The sequence below is a fragment of the Bombus flavifrons genome, chromosome 10 (genome assembly GCF_040668555.2).
Source record: "Bombus flavifrons isolate JBK064 chromosome 10, iyBomFlav1_principal, whole genome shotgun sequence".
NCBI lineage: Eukaryota > Metazoa > Arthropoda > Insecta > Hymenoptera > Apidae > Bombus > Bombus flavifrons.
In genome coordinates, this window is record NC_138451.1 from 3,507,179 (window position 1) to 3,525,054 (window position 17,876).

At 41.5% G+C, this 17,876-nt stretch overlaps 1 protein-coding gene across 4 annotated transcripts in view; it reads right to left on the reverse strand.

Annotated features, from left to right (window-relative positions):
• The window catches only part of heca (hdc homolog, cell cycle regulator), a 166,725-nt gene that overhangs the window by 142,366 nt on the left and 6,483 nt on the right, over positions 1-17,876 (reverse strand). The window contains exon 1 of one of the 4 annotated variants that reach the window (XM_069121686.1): positions 986-1,061. The exons of 2 other annotated variants lie outside the window; for them this stretch is intronic. In XM_069121686.1, coding sequence (XP_068977787.1) covers positions 986-987 — 2 coding nt within the window. In that variant the 5' untranslated portion in view covers positions 988-1,061. Of the gene's footprint in view, positions 1-14; positions 129-985; positions 1,062-17,876 lie in introns of those variants that run through there. One more of the 4 variants, XM_069121684.1, reaches the window with a different exon arrangement.

The following is a 17,876-nucleotide window of genomic DNA, read 5'->3' on the forward strand; positions in this document are numbered from 1 at the left end:
TGCGCGTTATTTACGTCACATTCTTCAACAATGTGGAAATTTGGAACGTCCGTTGCACAATTGGAAACTTTTATCTTCTCCAAAATTTAACTAGAATCGAACAACCCTGTCTTGTATCCATATACATGTTTATCGTGTATACGTATAATAAAACGAAGTAAAAAAAGGAAAATCTGTGCGATCCGTTTAATTTGTAATCGTAGATCTCGAGCCAGATTCACGACCACCTGCAATCCATTAGAAATAGCGGAGAATTTTTAAACGACAAGCTCGAGATTCGTTAAAAAATGCAAATACGTGTAACTAAAATAACGTGGTTGGATACGTTTCATTGGGTCAACCGTAGTGCAAAACGATCTGTGCTGGTTTCTTTCGTTGACCTGGTATGTGGAAAGTCTAGAGTGGACAACCCTTCTCCATTGACACCATCTCCTCGACGATCTCGTAACACGAGCCACGGATACGGGAGTATTTGCGAGTGAATCAGTTTTTGCAATTCGACACCATACGATAATACGTCCGTCACGAACGCACGGATCAGTCCATCGTAATCGAGGTTTGTATTTCTAGGAAGTGTTTCGCAATCGATGATTCGTTCCAAAGCCGGCATATGAATGACGCCCAGCGTCGAGACGACGTCTTACAAACTTACACGACGAGCATAGAATTCTGGCATTGCGTGCACAGACGGATCGTGGGGCTTATCCGTTTATCAAACCGAATATTTTCTCCTAATTTATCGCGTGGACGACGATTAGTCGGTTAATTATACGCCGGTTCTTCGAAACGTGCCAAGCATTCCTCGGAAAAAGTTCGATGAAATATCGTAAGTTTCCTAGGCGTTCATCATCCCCTTCTTCCCGATTCTACGCGCTATACACAATTTTTGAAATTTTAATTTATGCCATTAATTTATCATATTTGAACTACATCTATCTTTCATTTTTTTAAATAAATTACGCGGTGTATTAAAAATCGCAATTACATCGCTTTAGCTTTCGACGCCTGACAACGTATAAAAGTTCACATGCACCGTGTCACTGAATATTACGTTCCTCACGAGTCAAACGACAATCTTGAAATGAGCATCTCAAGGAACACGTATCTAGGAACTCTCAGAGTAGCGAAGCAATCTTCGATAACAGGCGTGAAGTTGGACGAAGAAAATGTTTTCTCACGAAGATGGGGGGATCTGAAATTCAACGTGACCAGGTGGCATGGTACGAGTGGTGGGACGAACCAAGGATGCGTACGCGTCTTGCAAAATGATTTGCGAACCCGGTGCGGCCATTGCAAGGTCGTGAGTGTTACGCGCATCCGGGCCGCAGCTTGTTAAGCTTTTGAAGGCCAAGCGAGCACATCCTTGGAATTTTAATCAGTCTATTTGCCTATCGCGTCGCTTTCGGCACCGGCAATTCTCGTCCAAAATTCGACCCACTGTTGCGTTTGGCACAGAAGGACGTCACAGTGTGCCACTGTATGCCAGCGTATGCAAATTGCCAGGACGAGAAGTGTCAAACCACCATAACCTCGACTTTTAATTAAGTTTCTCGAAATAGTGGTCGTTTAGAAGAATAAATGGAATCATCAAAAATGTGGGATACCAGGTAGAAACTACGTGGCACGGTTCTAAAGTCAATAAAGAGCTGGCTTTCGAAGAAATTTACACGAGAACGAAGGAATTCAAAAGCAGCAGGGAGCCAGGAAGCGTCAACTCGAAATTGTTTTTTCTGTTTCTTCTATAAGATATGGGGGACCGATAGTAGGAAAAAAAATTTGAAAGTGAAATATCTATAAATATGCGCAGATAACTTTCACATGCCAAAATTATACGCGCTCGTACAAAACACGTCTAAGCGCGGCAACATCAATGGGTATCGCTTCGTAATACCTTAAATTTACGATCACGCTATATCATAGCGTTCCTATCTAGCGAACGAAGAATCGGCCGCGAGTCAACAACAGCCAACGTAGTTTTCGCGCTGAAGAAACACGCGACAGCCTGCTACTCCTGGTTGGGGCACGCGTGACCCACGAGACACCTGCGTACACACGTCCAACTCGTTCGTATTTATAGTCGATAAACGACTTGTTTACACAGGTATAGTTTCATACGCAGACTCGGTTTTACAAAAAGGGGTCGGATGAAGACGGTGGCGGAGAAAGAAGAAAAAAAAAGTGTAGAAGTGTTCGTGTTGTTGCGAAGAAGAGAACGAGAGCTGACTATGCTGACCGAAGTATTAACGATGTTTTTCACTTGGAGCATTTTTGCGCAGTTAAATGCACAAGCGATAAGAAGTTTCCTGACTCAGATGTCGTTCCGTTCCTATTCTCCACGACAGTATCTCGTTCCTCCGCTCTTTTTCGTTCTTTCTTCTCGTCGTTCTTCATCGTGTCGCGTATTTAACTGTTAAGTGTTAACATCGGTACATTGCACAAGCGACGACAGAATATCGTGAGGGCAATTTGAGATGCTTACGACGATTAGTTTACTTATTGTAGGTATAAATAGGATAACATATTCCAATACATTGACTCACGAAAATATTTCACCGCTTATCTTATCGTATGTTTATCCCATATCGTATGTGTTATGTAAAACATATTGAAATTTTATAAACAGTTTGATCATCTTCGAAGAAGGCTACGAGTTTTGATAATTTTAGCGAGCACTCGCAGGGTTGATATTACGTAGAATGATACGAAACTGACGTCGATGACGGCGGATAATGATGGTTGGTGTTCGCACGTGACACGACCCTCGACACGCGTATCTCTGACGCAACAGCGCGATGGGCGAAAGAGGAATCACGCTGAAACGCGCATCACGACAATGTCACGAGTTCGCATTAGGTACCGAGCTGTGTACTGTCAGATAGCGGCACCGATTATCGGCCTCTACAGCCTGATAATACTTCTACGTCAATAAGGTCGAGGCAATGTATTTTCACAGACAGAATAGCGTCAGAACAAATTTCTATCGACGAATCTGTTAAACTTAGAACAAGTATATCTATAGTATATAAGTGAAAGTTCGAAAGATAAGTAGAACAAGAAACAACGTAATTTTTAAAACCAAAGTATCAAAGTATTTCACGTATTATCTCGTCTATCGTTCGCATAACGACTTTGTCGTTCTTCAAATAAGCGTGAAAATTATTATTCCGAAAGTTTCTGTCTCCCTGCAGTGGTCGACCAAAGCGATCAACAGATTAAACGAAAATGCGTATGAGCTGCAACGTATTGCTTCGATCGACAAGTCATCACAAAGTTACAAAGCGAATAATCCTGAAAAGTTCTGCAGTCACAACGTCCTCGCTAGCTAGCTAGGAGGATGAGACTGGCGGGATTCGCTTCACGAATTACTTACGAAGGACGTGAGGATCTTACTAAGGAGGCTGTGGAGCAGCTGCCAGCTGCAATTTCCTCCGAGCACCGCACTCACTCTCTTTAGACAGTTAAGATGGGCAGAGGTGAGTAACCAACGGCTTCGAATTCTTCCAAAGCAACTCACAGGTGTGCGCTAATGAGTCGAACGACGATAATGGAAAGTCCATTCTCAAGAAGGAACTCTGACACAATGAACCATCGTCCTGATTGTCCTGAGGTGCTTTTACAAGCTTTTCATAACAGAAAAGCCGTATACAGAAAACTCTTTCGCTTCTGTACCGTGTGAACGATGGAAAGCGTTGGTTGCCCCGCGTGGCCAGAAAATATCGATCGATAATTTCCACTAGACTGCAAACGAGACCCTGACCCTTTGGTCTGTATATCACACCAAACTATCGATGTTTGTAACGGTTTCCTACGCGTAACCGAATCTTTTCCAATTTCAACTTTTTTTACAGTGTATAACACTTTGATACAACGAAAAATAATTTTCAAATTACGAAGTGGCTGGGAAAGCACACGTTTGTCCCCAAGATCGATTAAAGAGACAATTCTGATATAACTGATGCGCCGTAAAAAACGAAACACACGAGTTGTATTCTCGATTTAATAACGTAATCAGGATTCACGAACTATTTCGTCTATGAGAAAGATCGTCGGCGGAAGAACAAGTAAGATTCCCTATTTACGCAAGACTAGAAAGAGATGCGTTTAGCTACTTCTTTACAGGCCATTTTCGCCACATCAGTTTCATACGCTGAAAGGCAATTAGATGGCCCGCTGATTAGGTCAAGCTTTCGCGTTCAAACGGAAAACTATGCGTTTTAATCTGTGTATACACGCACTGAATAGTCGGATAACACGTTCGAAGAGTGGACGAGAGCGGAGCATTCGGAGGAGTCGCTACAAGAATGGATAAGATACACGGAGGAATCGCGAAGACCGGTTCTTCCGGTCGGTTTGAGGCTTCCTATTAATAGGAAGACATACATATGTAAGTATGCGGAATGGAGAGGCGCGAGCAAAGAAAAAAACTAACTTTCACGACTGTCAATGCGAGAGAGAAGAATCGTGGGCCGACACCGGTCACTGATACGTGCACCGAATCGACAATCCTGATCTTCTCGAGTCCGCTTCACCACGTGAGTTGTACGACGGCTATAAAAAGTATTTGCACGCTATTGTATTTGAAGACTACAGGGGAAGAACGATCAGTTACATACCAAGATGGTCGTAATTATCGCGTCTCGTCGTAGTATTAATGAAATTTCAGAGTGCTTTGTATAATACACGTACAAATTTTCCATACGTGCACGGTTACTTTCGTGAATCACTGTAGCTATCTCGGAGTGTACACAGTGTACATATTTACAGACACGCGTTTCTCCCTCGATATACAAACGGTCACTCTTCCCGAGAAATATCCTTCGGCTTTTCCACTGGACACGGATACTTGGTCCGATAGAGGGAGAAGGGTTCGCCATGGAACCTGAATACACGAATGATACTAAGCTGGGGACAATTCTTTCACAGAAGAAAACATGGGATAATAATTTGGACGTTACGAAGAGTCAGAGTAGTTTTGTCGTAGAGTAAACTAAAAGTTCGACGCCTCCGGTGGAGTTTTCCTAGTTGTTTAGGATCGTTCGCACTTGATCGCTTCCTTAAGTTGTAGCTGTGGTATAATCTGGTCGGTTCGTGGAAGGACAAACTCTTGTTTGGAAATAGAGTTATCCTTCGATTTTTCGGAAGCTTCGGGAAAATCTGGTTGATCCAAGATGAATATTTTAACAAGATATCGCCGGCAGCGTCTATTTTGTAATTATTATTAGTTACCATCTTTTGCATTTAAACGTTCGAGAAAAAGATTTCGTTGGAAATCGCGAAAGAAATTTTTATGAAAGGTCGTATGAAATGTAAAGAATCGTGACAGCGTAACTTGCATTCCGAGTGCAAAGAATTAACATAGCAAAATTCCACTAACCACTCAACGGCATAATACTGCTGTATTCTGCTGTGATTTAATCGCGTAGCTTGTAGAAAGCCATCTATCGTTCCCTCGGATTTAAAATAGAACCGCGAGAGCGTGTCGCGTTTAAAAGCCAGCGTGTTTGATTCAGCCGATCGAAATTTGTTTGCTCGGCTAATATTATGCCAGATCCTTATCATTTATAGCGGTGAGTTGTTTTCGCGGCTTGTCGTCGTTTTATGAAATCGTTCACACAATCGAGCAACCTTTTCTTTCTCTCCCTCTCTCCGCCTTTGCAATCCGTTTACCTTTATTTTCTTTTCCTGCCTCGGCCTTTAATTAGTAGTTCGACGCTTCGATCGAAATTACCATACAATTAGTCATGGGATCCGAAACGCTTCGAGTCCTTTCGAATCCGTATAGCTGACGAAAGATTCGAATCGCTTGAAACATGGCTCGAAGCGTAGAAAACTTTTGGCCTTTGTATTACGTTACGGACGTTTGGTTATCGTGAAAGTTTTGATAAATTTAAAAGTCGAAAGTTTCCATAGGTTTTAGAAGCTCGACGAATGTCCACAAGTATCTTACAAGAATTTTCAATATCTGTATATTTTTGTATTCGTTTCGGGTTTTACCGACGTAATCGCGATTGTCGTTTGTCATTAAAGTACCGATAGAATTACAAAATCGTCCATATAACGCACGTAATATACCCATCAAAATTTTCGACGGCGAGTGTCCGATTACTTTCGCGAGCCGATGTAGAAAGGGACAAAAAGGTCTTCCTCGGCGAGCATTTCGTCAAGTCCTGTCCACGCTGCACACCCTTTGTCGCGAGCTGCCTTTGACACCATGTCGCTACCGACATGGAGCAACGGGGCTGTGTAGCTTGAAAGCGTGCGATTTTACGTGTCAGATTCAGGAGTCGCCCTCTCGGAAGCAGAGCAGAGAAGAGCAGAGCAGAGCAGAGCAAAAGGGGGACAACAACACAGGCATCGCGTCGTCCAAATCGTTACACGCTTTGTGCAACTCGAGTGACTTGTCACCGATGCCAGGAACCGGCCAAATCGAGAGGGTAAAGCAAAGTAAACCGAGCCACCATGCGTTCCTGGGAGAACCAGTCGATAATCGCAATAGAACGTTTATTTGCCTCCAGAGACTGCAATGACGACGAGGTTTTTGCGTCGATACACCCGTCAGGGCAAACACGCCTCGGGAGAGGAAAGCACTGTGGGGAAAACACAAGTATTTCGGGGAATATAATGGCGAGTTTACAAATAATTATCCCGAAGGAGACGTACCTCTGTTTGCTCGATTCCTCCCTTTAGTATATACCCTACGTCTTCTCGATACGCTTCCCAAAATGTTTATATCCGTCTGTACAAACCTCTCATCCTTTGATATTAAAACCGAGCTAGCAAACAGATACAGAAATATATAGGAAAGATATTATTTCATTGTCTTTGTTGTACATTACGAGTACTACGAATCCTATTAATATAATTATACAGAAAGTATAAAATACACGAATAAAACGTATAAAGAGACGAAGCGCGTACAAGAAGTTTGCAGTTTGTAGCAAAAATGTCTAGTGCCAAAGAACAATCTAGTTTTCATATTCGTATTTCCCAATCCAAATTTTCACATTTGTCAACTTGTAAGAATCTCGATGATTGTAACTTTCAGGTAAGATCATTTGTTGCGTAGCGAGAAGAAAATTCATACATCAAAGTTTTCATCGTCGTTTGTCATCGGCAGAAAAGAGAAATGGCAAGCGCCTTGATTACCAGAAATTAAGCGATTCGCGAGCGTTTCTTCCAACCTCTCACGATAACGATCCGTGTGGTTTACGTACGCGAGTGGGTCCCAAGCGACCAAAGGAGGTGTTACTGTGTTCGAGAAACGATGAAACTGGTTTCTAAAACTCGGTCCACGGTCACGTTCGACCGAAAGAGAAACTGGGAAGCGACACAGGTACAACACGAGCACGCAGAGAACGCCACGGACGAGGTTGACACGGATCCCAACATCCAATAAACCGAAATGGAGTCCGGCCGTGTGTCACGGAAGAACCGTAAGGACCAGGTATAAGGCGCTCCTTGTACAGGGACTTATATCCCCGTTGTGATAACGGGCCGAACGAATCTAAGGGTCGGAGAGCGAGAGGATTACGCGAATACTCGTCCACTGGTTAATCCGCCCCGAGTTTACTCGTACGCAGTTATACGCGCAACGAATCTCTGGATTACGCGTCTGACACGTTCAAACGACCGGAGAGAACGCGAATCCACGGACAGAGTTTCAGAAAATGGCTTCAAACTTATTCCCTGGCGCGGCTCCGCTTTAGAGTATTCGTTCGTTTAAAGGAAGTTTCCGCGAGCAACCAGTTGGTTAAGAGCCAGATTTCATATCCTGCTAGGCGAGTCTCCATTCGGTTATCTACTTCTGAGCGAGTCGGAGAATCTTTACAGGTAACAATAGAAACGATTTCTAGATTTAGTTCGATGGTCTATGGAGCTGATTACCTACCTGCGAGTGGTCTTTGCTGAGAATCTTTTTGGATTCTGTAAATTCCTAAAATGCTTTCGATTTCTGGTATACGCGTAAAGTTCTTACACGTCAATCCTATTATCGTTGACGATAACTTTGTAACGTGAAAATACAATAAAAAATTATCGCGGTATTTGAAGTTTCTTTACGATCTTCTTACCTTGCAATCTACCTACGTATCTTTAAATAACAAGTGTTTAAGCGTTTAAATAACAAGAATTTTCGTTACGTTCTCGTAGTAACGAAAAGATCAGTCGAGATTAATTTCTGATAAACGTTTCTCATTTTACTGTACGACGATGATCCAATCTAGGTCTCTCTATTATCTACGCTCGAGTAAGAATCTTCGAGGATAATAACAGAAATGCTTGCAATTCCCGAATCCTACTTCAACCGTCTAGAAGTTAATTATCTACCGACAAATACTCTTAGTAGAGAATCTTTTTGGATTTTGTAGATTCCTACGATAGTTTCTGTCCCAAGTATGGTCGAAGAAGCGGGGTGAAAATTAGAAATGACTTGAAGAAAACAGTGCGGAAAGAAAAAAGAAAAGAAAAAAATACGCATCGTGAGGATTCCAGCTTGCTCGGTGTAATTCGACGAAAGGGCATGGGCTATTATGAGACTCTCGCTCGCACAACGGTGCAGGCAACCTTTGTCCGTCGTCTCTAATTAAAAAATTCCTTCTAGCGGTGCGATAGGGACCCACAGAAGTTGCGAACGGGTTAACCCATTCGAAATCCACTGCGGCGCCATCCAGTCGTCGAGACCAATCGGTTTCGTAATGGTTCGCGTGTATGTTTTGCGAATTCTCGCATAATCGTGTTACGTAAGTCGAAACGAATTTTGTATTTAAAGTCGAGATACACCGGCTGGCGTCATTGTTCCAGGTATATAATTCGAACGATCCCTACCGACCACGATTCGTTCCCAGTAAACACAGCGCTGCTCTATTAACCTTGCTGTTGTTCTCCTCGTTTCTCTTTCGCGTTTCAGTCTCCGTTAAGTAGAGGGACTAGCTATATCAGTCGAATTTAATCGAAACTATTCTATTGGAATTTAAGCGAGTATGGCATCATACCCTTAAATAACGTGGAAATTTGCGATACTAAAGTCCATGCGCAATTTTTGACTTCTCGCAGATTCGAGTACGATATCGGTGCTGCTGGTTGAAAATTCTATTTTGTACGCTATGCATATGTATGCGCCTCGTTCTTATGTTTCTATAGTAAGACGAAGCAAATAAAGCGATTTGAAATTTTTCAAGAGAAAAATCCACGTTAATTGAGATCGCGTAGTCCAAAGTTCGATCGTATCTTTTATTTTCCTGTTCTCGAAGAAGGAATCAAAGAAAGTGGAAAATAATAATAACCGGTAAATTAGAATCGAGAAAAATAGCCGGCTGAGCTGTTTTCCAGTAAATCGACCATCTTTTAGTCGTTTGATGTTTCGAGAAATGAGCACGAAAAAGAAGCTCGGGTAGCTATTCACTCGCAATAGAGGCCAATTCTCCTCTTAACTCGAAGGAAGGAACAGGACGAGGAAAGGAAGAAAAATCGGCGTCTCGAGAGAGGTAAACACGACGTTAACAAACCAATTAGCAGTAAACCACCCTCAGGCCCGTAATAATTTACACTTGACTACGCGCGATATACAGCACACGATGCTGTTAAAGAAATAAGCGAAGGAGAGCGAAAAAATTTCTCTCCATCTCCTCGATTCTTTTTGTTTTCTTTCGCTGAGCCAGCTTCTAACCTTAGCGAACGTACAAGAGAAAAAGACGCAAGGAAGCTCGGAGAAGCGTGGAAAGGCGAGCAACGTAGGAAACGAAAGATAGCGGGTTCCCGTAAATATGGATTCACAGTGCACCTCCAAGGTATACATAAAGCACGAGTGAACGGTCTTTGTTCCTGCGGAAGTAGCTGCAAATGCTATTCCTTTTTTTCCTTTTATCCGTTTCCTTCCCTATCTCTTGTGCCTTCCCTTTCCTCGGTCGTTTGGTCGAGGAAAAAGTTGGTAATTCGTAGAGAAAGAGAAATGTAGCAGCGAGTCGACGTCCAAAGAATAGAAGAAATCTACTTCTCCATTCGTAAATATCGAGACGCTTAAGAAAATTGAAATAAACCCTTCAGAATTATTGTGTCGTTTGAAATATTCGCATATGTAGTACGATGATCGTAACAACTATGTCATCAATTTCATATAATAGAATTCTCTTCTTGTCTATATCCGACATGTCTTCCCACTGCTACTTTCACTTTCTATATTCAACGTTGACATTTTATTATTTTATGCATGCTATAAACAATTTCACGATTCAGGTTCCGAGCAAACTTCTTCCAGTCTCCCTCGCTTCCAAGTTCAAGATTGAATTTTAAAATAGCCAAGTTTAGGTGACTCGAATAATCCTACGTTACTATATTTATGGACGAGAGTACACATCGAGATTCTGTCAAGACTGTGCGTCACTGGAAAGTGGTCCCCTACGGGAGAACGGTCCTTTCTTTCTTACAATGGAAAAATCACGTTCACGTCCGAACGGATTTTTAATACGATTCTTAATATGCCACAAAAAGTTAATGGAGGTTTAATTAACATAGCAGCGGATAAGGGGAATCGGGAGAGAATTATTCGCGAAATCTTTGATGGGCTTTTCAAATTAAATCTCGCTGCTCACTGTCACGGCTACCCAGCAGCTCTTGTTATCCATGGTAGACGGCCGCATTATACATTTATACGCTTGACATTGTTCGCTTCTGACGCTGTTAGAATATTCCTAGACTCGTCTCTCCGTCTCTATGAACACTAATGCAATAGTTGGATCTCCGTCTGTACGTATGAATACGTTCAGAAAGAGATGGACTCGCCGAGCGGTAGAATTTAAAGGAAAAACGCTTCGAGCCCCCTCGGGATCACACGTCAATTTACCAAATCCTCCGTCAGATTCTCCGACGACCTATTCTTGACGAATATATACGTCAGTACATTCCTCCTCGTAAGTATAAGGCCACTTATACAAAAATTATGTGAAACGGTTAACGATTAAAAAATCGTTCAAACGCTTGAAAATTATTTTCTCATTTGCAATCTTACTTTGTAAAGAAATCAGATACTTGGCGTTACAATAATCTCGTTAATTACGTATAATTAAATTCCTTTTTCACAGATTTTTTTTATTACTTCTATTATTATTTGTAGAGTACGGTCATTTACGCGACATCATAGTTTGAAATTCATATTTTTATAAACGCGTCTTATTCTCGTTACTATTTCTTTTACTACTTATTATCTTCGTTTTTATGGATTTTGACAATTACGTTCACCTTCCTACCTTTTCGTGAATGCGTCGTTACTATTTATAATAAAGTCATTTATAGGGAAGAAACGAAACTCCAGAATGGAATAGTCGTAATTTAAGAAGCAGCGAATATATTAAAAGGAACGATAAGAACATACTACGTAACCGCGATAAGCCATTAAGTCGCTTGGTATTTCGCTTTATCGTGAGCATTACAAATTCCGATGGATCAGATATTAAACGTCAAACGAGACTCGTTTCGGTGGTTTTATAATCATTCACGTGAATCGCAAATCCGACTAGGTAAACCGTTTCCCATGGGCTACACAGCCGGTTCTCGGACCGGGCGAAACTTATTATCGGCCAGATTTCTATATCGGTCGACATTTGTTTCCGATTCCCGAAAGTGGTCGGCAATGGAACCGGTCGAACCGGTTCCCTCGTAACATTTCGTGTCGGCCAGATAAACATTTTTGCAATAAAACACTCGGTTGCGTATCGTGAACGTCGAAACAGCCGTGGGTCCGACCCGTATTTATCGCGTTGCCGCGACAGAGTCGATCTGTCGTAATTTGTCGTCGTTGAAATTTCAGTTCGATCCCGACAGGAAGAAAAAATATGTAAAAGAAAAGAGCGGAAAAACACGATGGAACGATATTTCGTTCGTTCGATGGAAATGGGCAACGAGGAAAGGGGAGAGAAAGGAAGAAAGAAGCGAGAAGAAAGAGCGAGTTTCGGCGTTCATGAATGTTAATAACGTTCGGGAAGGCACGTTGTTTTATACCGGCTTTATGCGATCCGAATCTCATTTGCATAAATTTGACAAACACCTCGTTACGAATACGTCTGCACTCGACCGCATTCGCGTTGCGTGAGTTCCTTCGAAAAGAGCGGAACGAAACAGGCCACTGGTTACGAACCTTGTTTTTCTTGGTCCCTTTGGTAATGAAAGTTCTGAATTAAGTTTCTTTATTACCACGCTCGCGTTAATTGTCAAGAGAAACAATTCGCGTTCCCAGTACCGAACTTGGATTTCGCACGGTTAATTTTAACACGCTCGACATCGGCTGCAATCCATTTATTTTTAAACACCTAACCGTACCACTCGCTGATTACTCGATGAATCATGCGAGTGTTTCGCCGTTAAACTCGTAATCTTCGTGTACATACCCTGGTTCGTGAAAGTATGTGAACACTTGCCATGAAAATCTTTTACGTCCTAATCTGTACGGTGTTATATAAAAAGATTTTGTAGTTTCATTAGCATCCTAATAACGCACGTCTACCGTCATTACGTTGACAAAATTTATTAAACCATTGCAAAAATGTATATAAAAATTACAAGACATTTATTGCAACGTTTAATGAAAAACTAGTATACCGCGTGAATAGTTATCATAGGTATATTATAATTGCTACTAAAGATGATCTCACAGAATGCACTTTCAAATTTCTTTCAAAATTTACCAATACGATCATGACAAACCTGTCCCGTTACAACGCTAACGATGCGTGAAAATGTTTCGTATAACACATACAAATGTATTCATAAAAGGTACCTACGTGTGTTTGAATACATTCGCGAACCTGTATACTTCCCTCCTTTTTCTGTTACGAGAAAAGGAGAGGGGAAAAAGAACTTGGCTAAATTGACTGGTTAAAAATGCGCCGATAATAAAGTCGCCCTGTTATTATTAACCGCGATATACCATGAACGAAGAGCAACACCAGGGAATCAGAGGTGAACTCGGGGGTGAAAATTTGAAGTTCACGGTAACCCTGCTGAGCAGCCTGATATAATAAAGTTTAATCCCTTTATAAACTTTCCCGCTCACCGCGACGATATAACCGCGCGTTTCGTTCGAGAAAAACCGTCAGCCTTAACTAGACGCGTTGAAATTACGCATCAGCGTAGAAGAATAGAGGCATAATGGAGCGTAGAGAAACCAGAGAATATAGGGAGAGTTTTCCTTAACCCTGCTGTTCTTATTAAGTTTATATAACTCGAAATAAAAATTGTCTCGGTAGATATTAATATATTGGGAATAATATACATATAATAATATATAGATGTTTGGCTTTGGAATTCGATACGAAGCATCTCGTTCATTTTACTTGAAATATTTTACAACGACCATAGAAGAGAAAGAGAAACAAGGCGAACGACGAAAGTTAAATACACGCAGAAAGGGGTAATTTATTTCAATGAAGTTACACTAACAGTACGTTTGAAAAAATGTCCTGTTGTACAATTAGAAGGGGTATCGATCGTACGAACCTTGATGCCATTTCACTCCGATTTACCCAAAAGAAATCACTAAACGAGAACAAATATTTATGGAACAATTATTTCGAATTCTTATTCTGTTCCATAAGAAGGAACACGTAAATCGTGCTCTTATGGCCAGTAAATGTCACGATTACAATTAAGAAGCAACAAAACCAACGTTTACGAGATTTTCATTCTTTCGGTTAGCTTCGTTTTCGGCTCTTTTATCGTCCCCCGAAGTATAGGCTCGGTATTATTCTTTAATTGCACGAGACCGTTCGAGAACAGAATGCAAACGCGTAACGAGGTAAATTGTAGCCGCTGGCTTTCAAATTATACTCGCATGATCGTATTTAATCGTACGATAATTGCCAACGAGAAGCAAAGCTACGTATTAACGTCGGCGCCCCTTTCGAAACGCATACGTTTCGCTTCGTAGCAAGGGTAGACTGTACATTACCACCGTCCATAAGCATTTAGCCATCTAATGGAATTGTGCGAAAAGGCTGATATTTTTATTATATATTACATATAAATTTTACGTTTTTCTATCGTTAATGCCGTACCCTTTTGCCATAACTGAGATCAAATGTTCCGTTAAACCGAAATTGAGAGAGACTGCATCACTCGAGTTACATATTTATCTGTAACGAATAGCTGACGCTTCATAAAATCTATATAAACTACATCGTGGAGTACGCGTATTTCAATTGCTTTAAGATGCTAACTTTAAACATTGCCTGCAGTCTCTTAACTCGACTGTCTTTTCGGAATCAATTTTCATCTTCTTCAATTATTTGTCATGTTTCGACCACTTAATTTACGCCACTTAATACTAACCTCCCGACGTACGATTTAATTGAAATAAGCTCGTCGCTAACTCTATACGCTTGTCCGAGATAAAATCAGAGACCAAAATTAGATTAACTAGTTTTATTTTGAAAGTATATTTTATACAATTAGGTTAACTACTAGGATTACAAGGAATAACAGGAAATCATTCTTGGCTCGCAGGGCAACGGAATTACAAATAACAAATAGATATTTTATATATTTGCAATAATTTGGGAATGTCCAAATACGCGATACAAGTACTGTTCTTATTCCTGAAACGAGTACACACGGTGGCTAGGCGGTGGAAAAAAAACCGTATTAAATGGAAAAACAAACAGCGTCGGTTGTTTGGTGGACGAGCGGTGAAATTTCCGATAGCAGTCGATCCGTAAAAATTCTATTTTCAGTTATCGACGACTCGATTAACCTCGGCCCTCCCCTCTCTTTCTTTCGCTCCTCTGTACCACCGCTTTGTAAATCGAATCGAACAATTACGAAATGAATAACTCGTAACCGATACGACCCCGTTCGATTGCGACTGCATAATAATCGAGTTGAAATGTCAGGGTTGTTGCCATCATGTATGTATGTATGTATATATTATATACGGTGTGCCAGGCCTGATTTTACAGCCAAACTTCGTAATTATACTTTGGACATGATTACAAAAAATAATACATAAGCATAGACGGCTAAAGCTCCGTTAGTGTTGAAGTGATATACTTTCGTTGCCCCAGCAAAACACTGATTTTGGTTGCTATATTAAAAGATTATTTAACTTCCGTCAAACGTTTGAATTTTATCAGCTTAAACTACATACTTGGAAGCATTGCTGTAAAAGCTGTAAGGCAAAAATAATCTTACCGATCGACAAAATCATTAGCTATTAATACCTACTCCGTATTAAAATATCCACTGATCTTATCCGCACCAAATCCTTAATTGTTTGAGACACGCGTGTATCTTAAGCGCTGGGAACAAGATCTAAAGCAGCTTTTCTATCCGCGAAATTCAATTCGTGGTTACGTTAAATGGTACACATGGTCGTGTTTAAGTGGTAGATAAATAACTATGAATATTTAAGGAATAATTAATGTCGATGCTCACGAGATGTGCCAAGTAATCATGTACTCGAACATCAACGTAGTTGCTTATGTCTGCACTAGGAGTAGAAGCAATTATTCATCGTCGGAGGGGATCGTCGCGTGCTGCTCACCGAGCGGAAGCGTTTCTGTCGCGTGGTTCTGCGGTGGAAAACGGTCATTACGTGAAATCGCGAAGTAATAGTGGAAATAAGCCGAAAGAAAAGGGATCCGGGATAGGAAGGACGAGTTCGGGGATTGACCCTGAACCCCGACCCTTCGGGCCGACGAACCGCCCCAAGGATATCTTAAAGACGACGGGGCGAGATGTTTCACTCGTTCTCACTTTTCGCGCTGAGATTCACCTGAATCGTGCGTGTTACGTATCACAAAACGTAAAAATTGTATAGTCTCGATCGACCATTTGCAGTCTGACCAACATTTGTCACTTCGTTTTAACAAGTTTGTAATAAACTACTCTTCAAACTTACTCGTAATTTGAATGAATTTTCGTATCTTTGTAATGCATAATTTAGTGGATGCAGAGTACTTGGTCACAGCGTCCTTCTCCAGCGAATTGCTTTTGTATAAAATTCTATATTTCGTATTATCAAATTTTTGTAATCGTGTAAAAGTATTAGGAAACGAGACGAAATTTAATATACTCGGACCTAATAATTAATCGGTATGAAAATATTTGTCATGCCATTAAAGCGTTAGTGAAATTTCAAAATATTTTATACCGCGTATACGATAGAAACAGACGAGTGTTCTAGTACTTTCATAAGCCGGTGTACGTAGTTCCAAACGCTTTAACCCTTTCGTCTTCGCGATTTCCATTTACCTGACGCAGCCGCGAACTCGAGCTTCCCGTCCAGGTAGTAGTAGTATACACGTTATCGCTATCTGGTAAGCTTACACGCACGCGTCGATCTCGAGGAATCGTGCAACTTTAGATCGCGAAACGAAACGAAGAATTCACAGGTGCCCCCCTCGAGTTTATGCGAAGCAGAATTCCTCTCTCCGACCTCGGCAGAAAGTCGCCGAATTATACGAACGAGCGTGTTTTCCCGTCGAGTAAACGAAATGCTCGAAAGAATTTGAGAAATTCCACTCGAAAACGGTTCCTCCCCCATGGACGATATTGCCCCTCAACTGCGAATTAAACTAGAAAGCGCGCATGGAATTTTACCGCATCGCCAAAAATTCAATGATTCTTCCCGCCGAGTGCCATTCTCTTTCCGGGTGCCCTAACCGTAAATCTACATCGAACAATCGGGATATCCGAATCTTGGCATCCTTCAAAAGCATGAAATTTATTGAAACAGCAGCCTGATTGGATCAACCGACGAGGAATTTGTAGAAAAACGAATGGATCTTGCGTTCGGTCTCTGCTAGTTTTTAATTACCATTAGGCTAACAGCCGCGATCTCGAAGTTGAAGATTGATTCCCATTAGCTCGTGCATCCCTTATTTACCGTTACGCAGTTCCCCCAGCGATCCACTCTTGTTCGCCAGTCCCTTTGAAGCGAGGTACCGTGGTCGATCCCTCAAAGCGATAATTCGTAGGCGGCAGTAAAGCATCAAAGTTCTTCGTCGACGAATGCTTTGATACGTCTACATATATATTATATATATACATATATATGTATATCGTATTCCGCCTCTTACGAACAGCCTAATGAGATCGTAAAACGCGTGCAAAATAAGGATCCACGAGTTTCCACCCCTCGTACGAATTATTCGATACAAAGGATGGGACGAGGAGACGAAGAGGGGATGAAAATCGCGTAGGAAGAACGAATTCAAATGAAAGAGAGAAACGAGTGATCGTGGAGACGGCTGTGTAACACTACCAACCACCTCTCCTCTCTACTGTCGTTATTTATTTTTGCTTAAAACGCGAGTAACGCGACGAGGGAGGAACAAACCCCTTGGCTCGTCGCACTTCAGCGAAAGCGGGATTTATAGGTCGCGTTGCGGCGCCAAAATGTCTCTATATGCGTGGCATAACGCGAGGGTGATCGCGAAGCAGTCTGGATGAAAAAAGAATCACGACCGGCATAAATTCGAATCGCCTCCCTGGAAAAATGTCGACGAAATATCAACGAGAGAGCTCCGAACACACCCCTTCTTCCGCTCGTGCGTTTTCTTTACAGTGGAGAAAGATTCGCAATTTGCAATTCGATGGTGTGTTCGAGATAATGGATCGCTCGAAGTTGGTCTTTTTAATCGAAGCATAAAGGATTACAACACGATGGAGTTCCTTGCTTCGGTAGTGTTCTTTGAGATAGAGAACCATGCATAATTCGTAATTCGATAATACATTCGAGATTACGGATCATATAATATCGATGGTTTTAATCGATCTTTTTCCTATGCAACCATTGACAAATTTGCGTTTTAGTATTACGACGATTGGCTAGTTGCGAGCGTAATTTCAACACCAGAAATTAACAAAATACAGCTTTCGTTATACTTGTG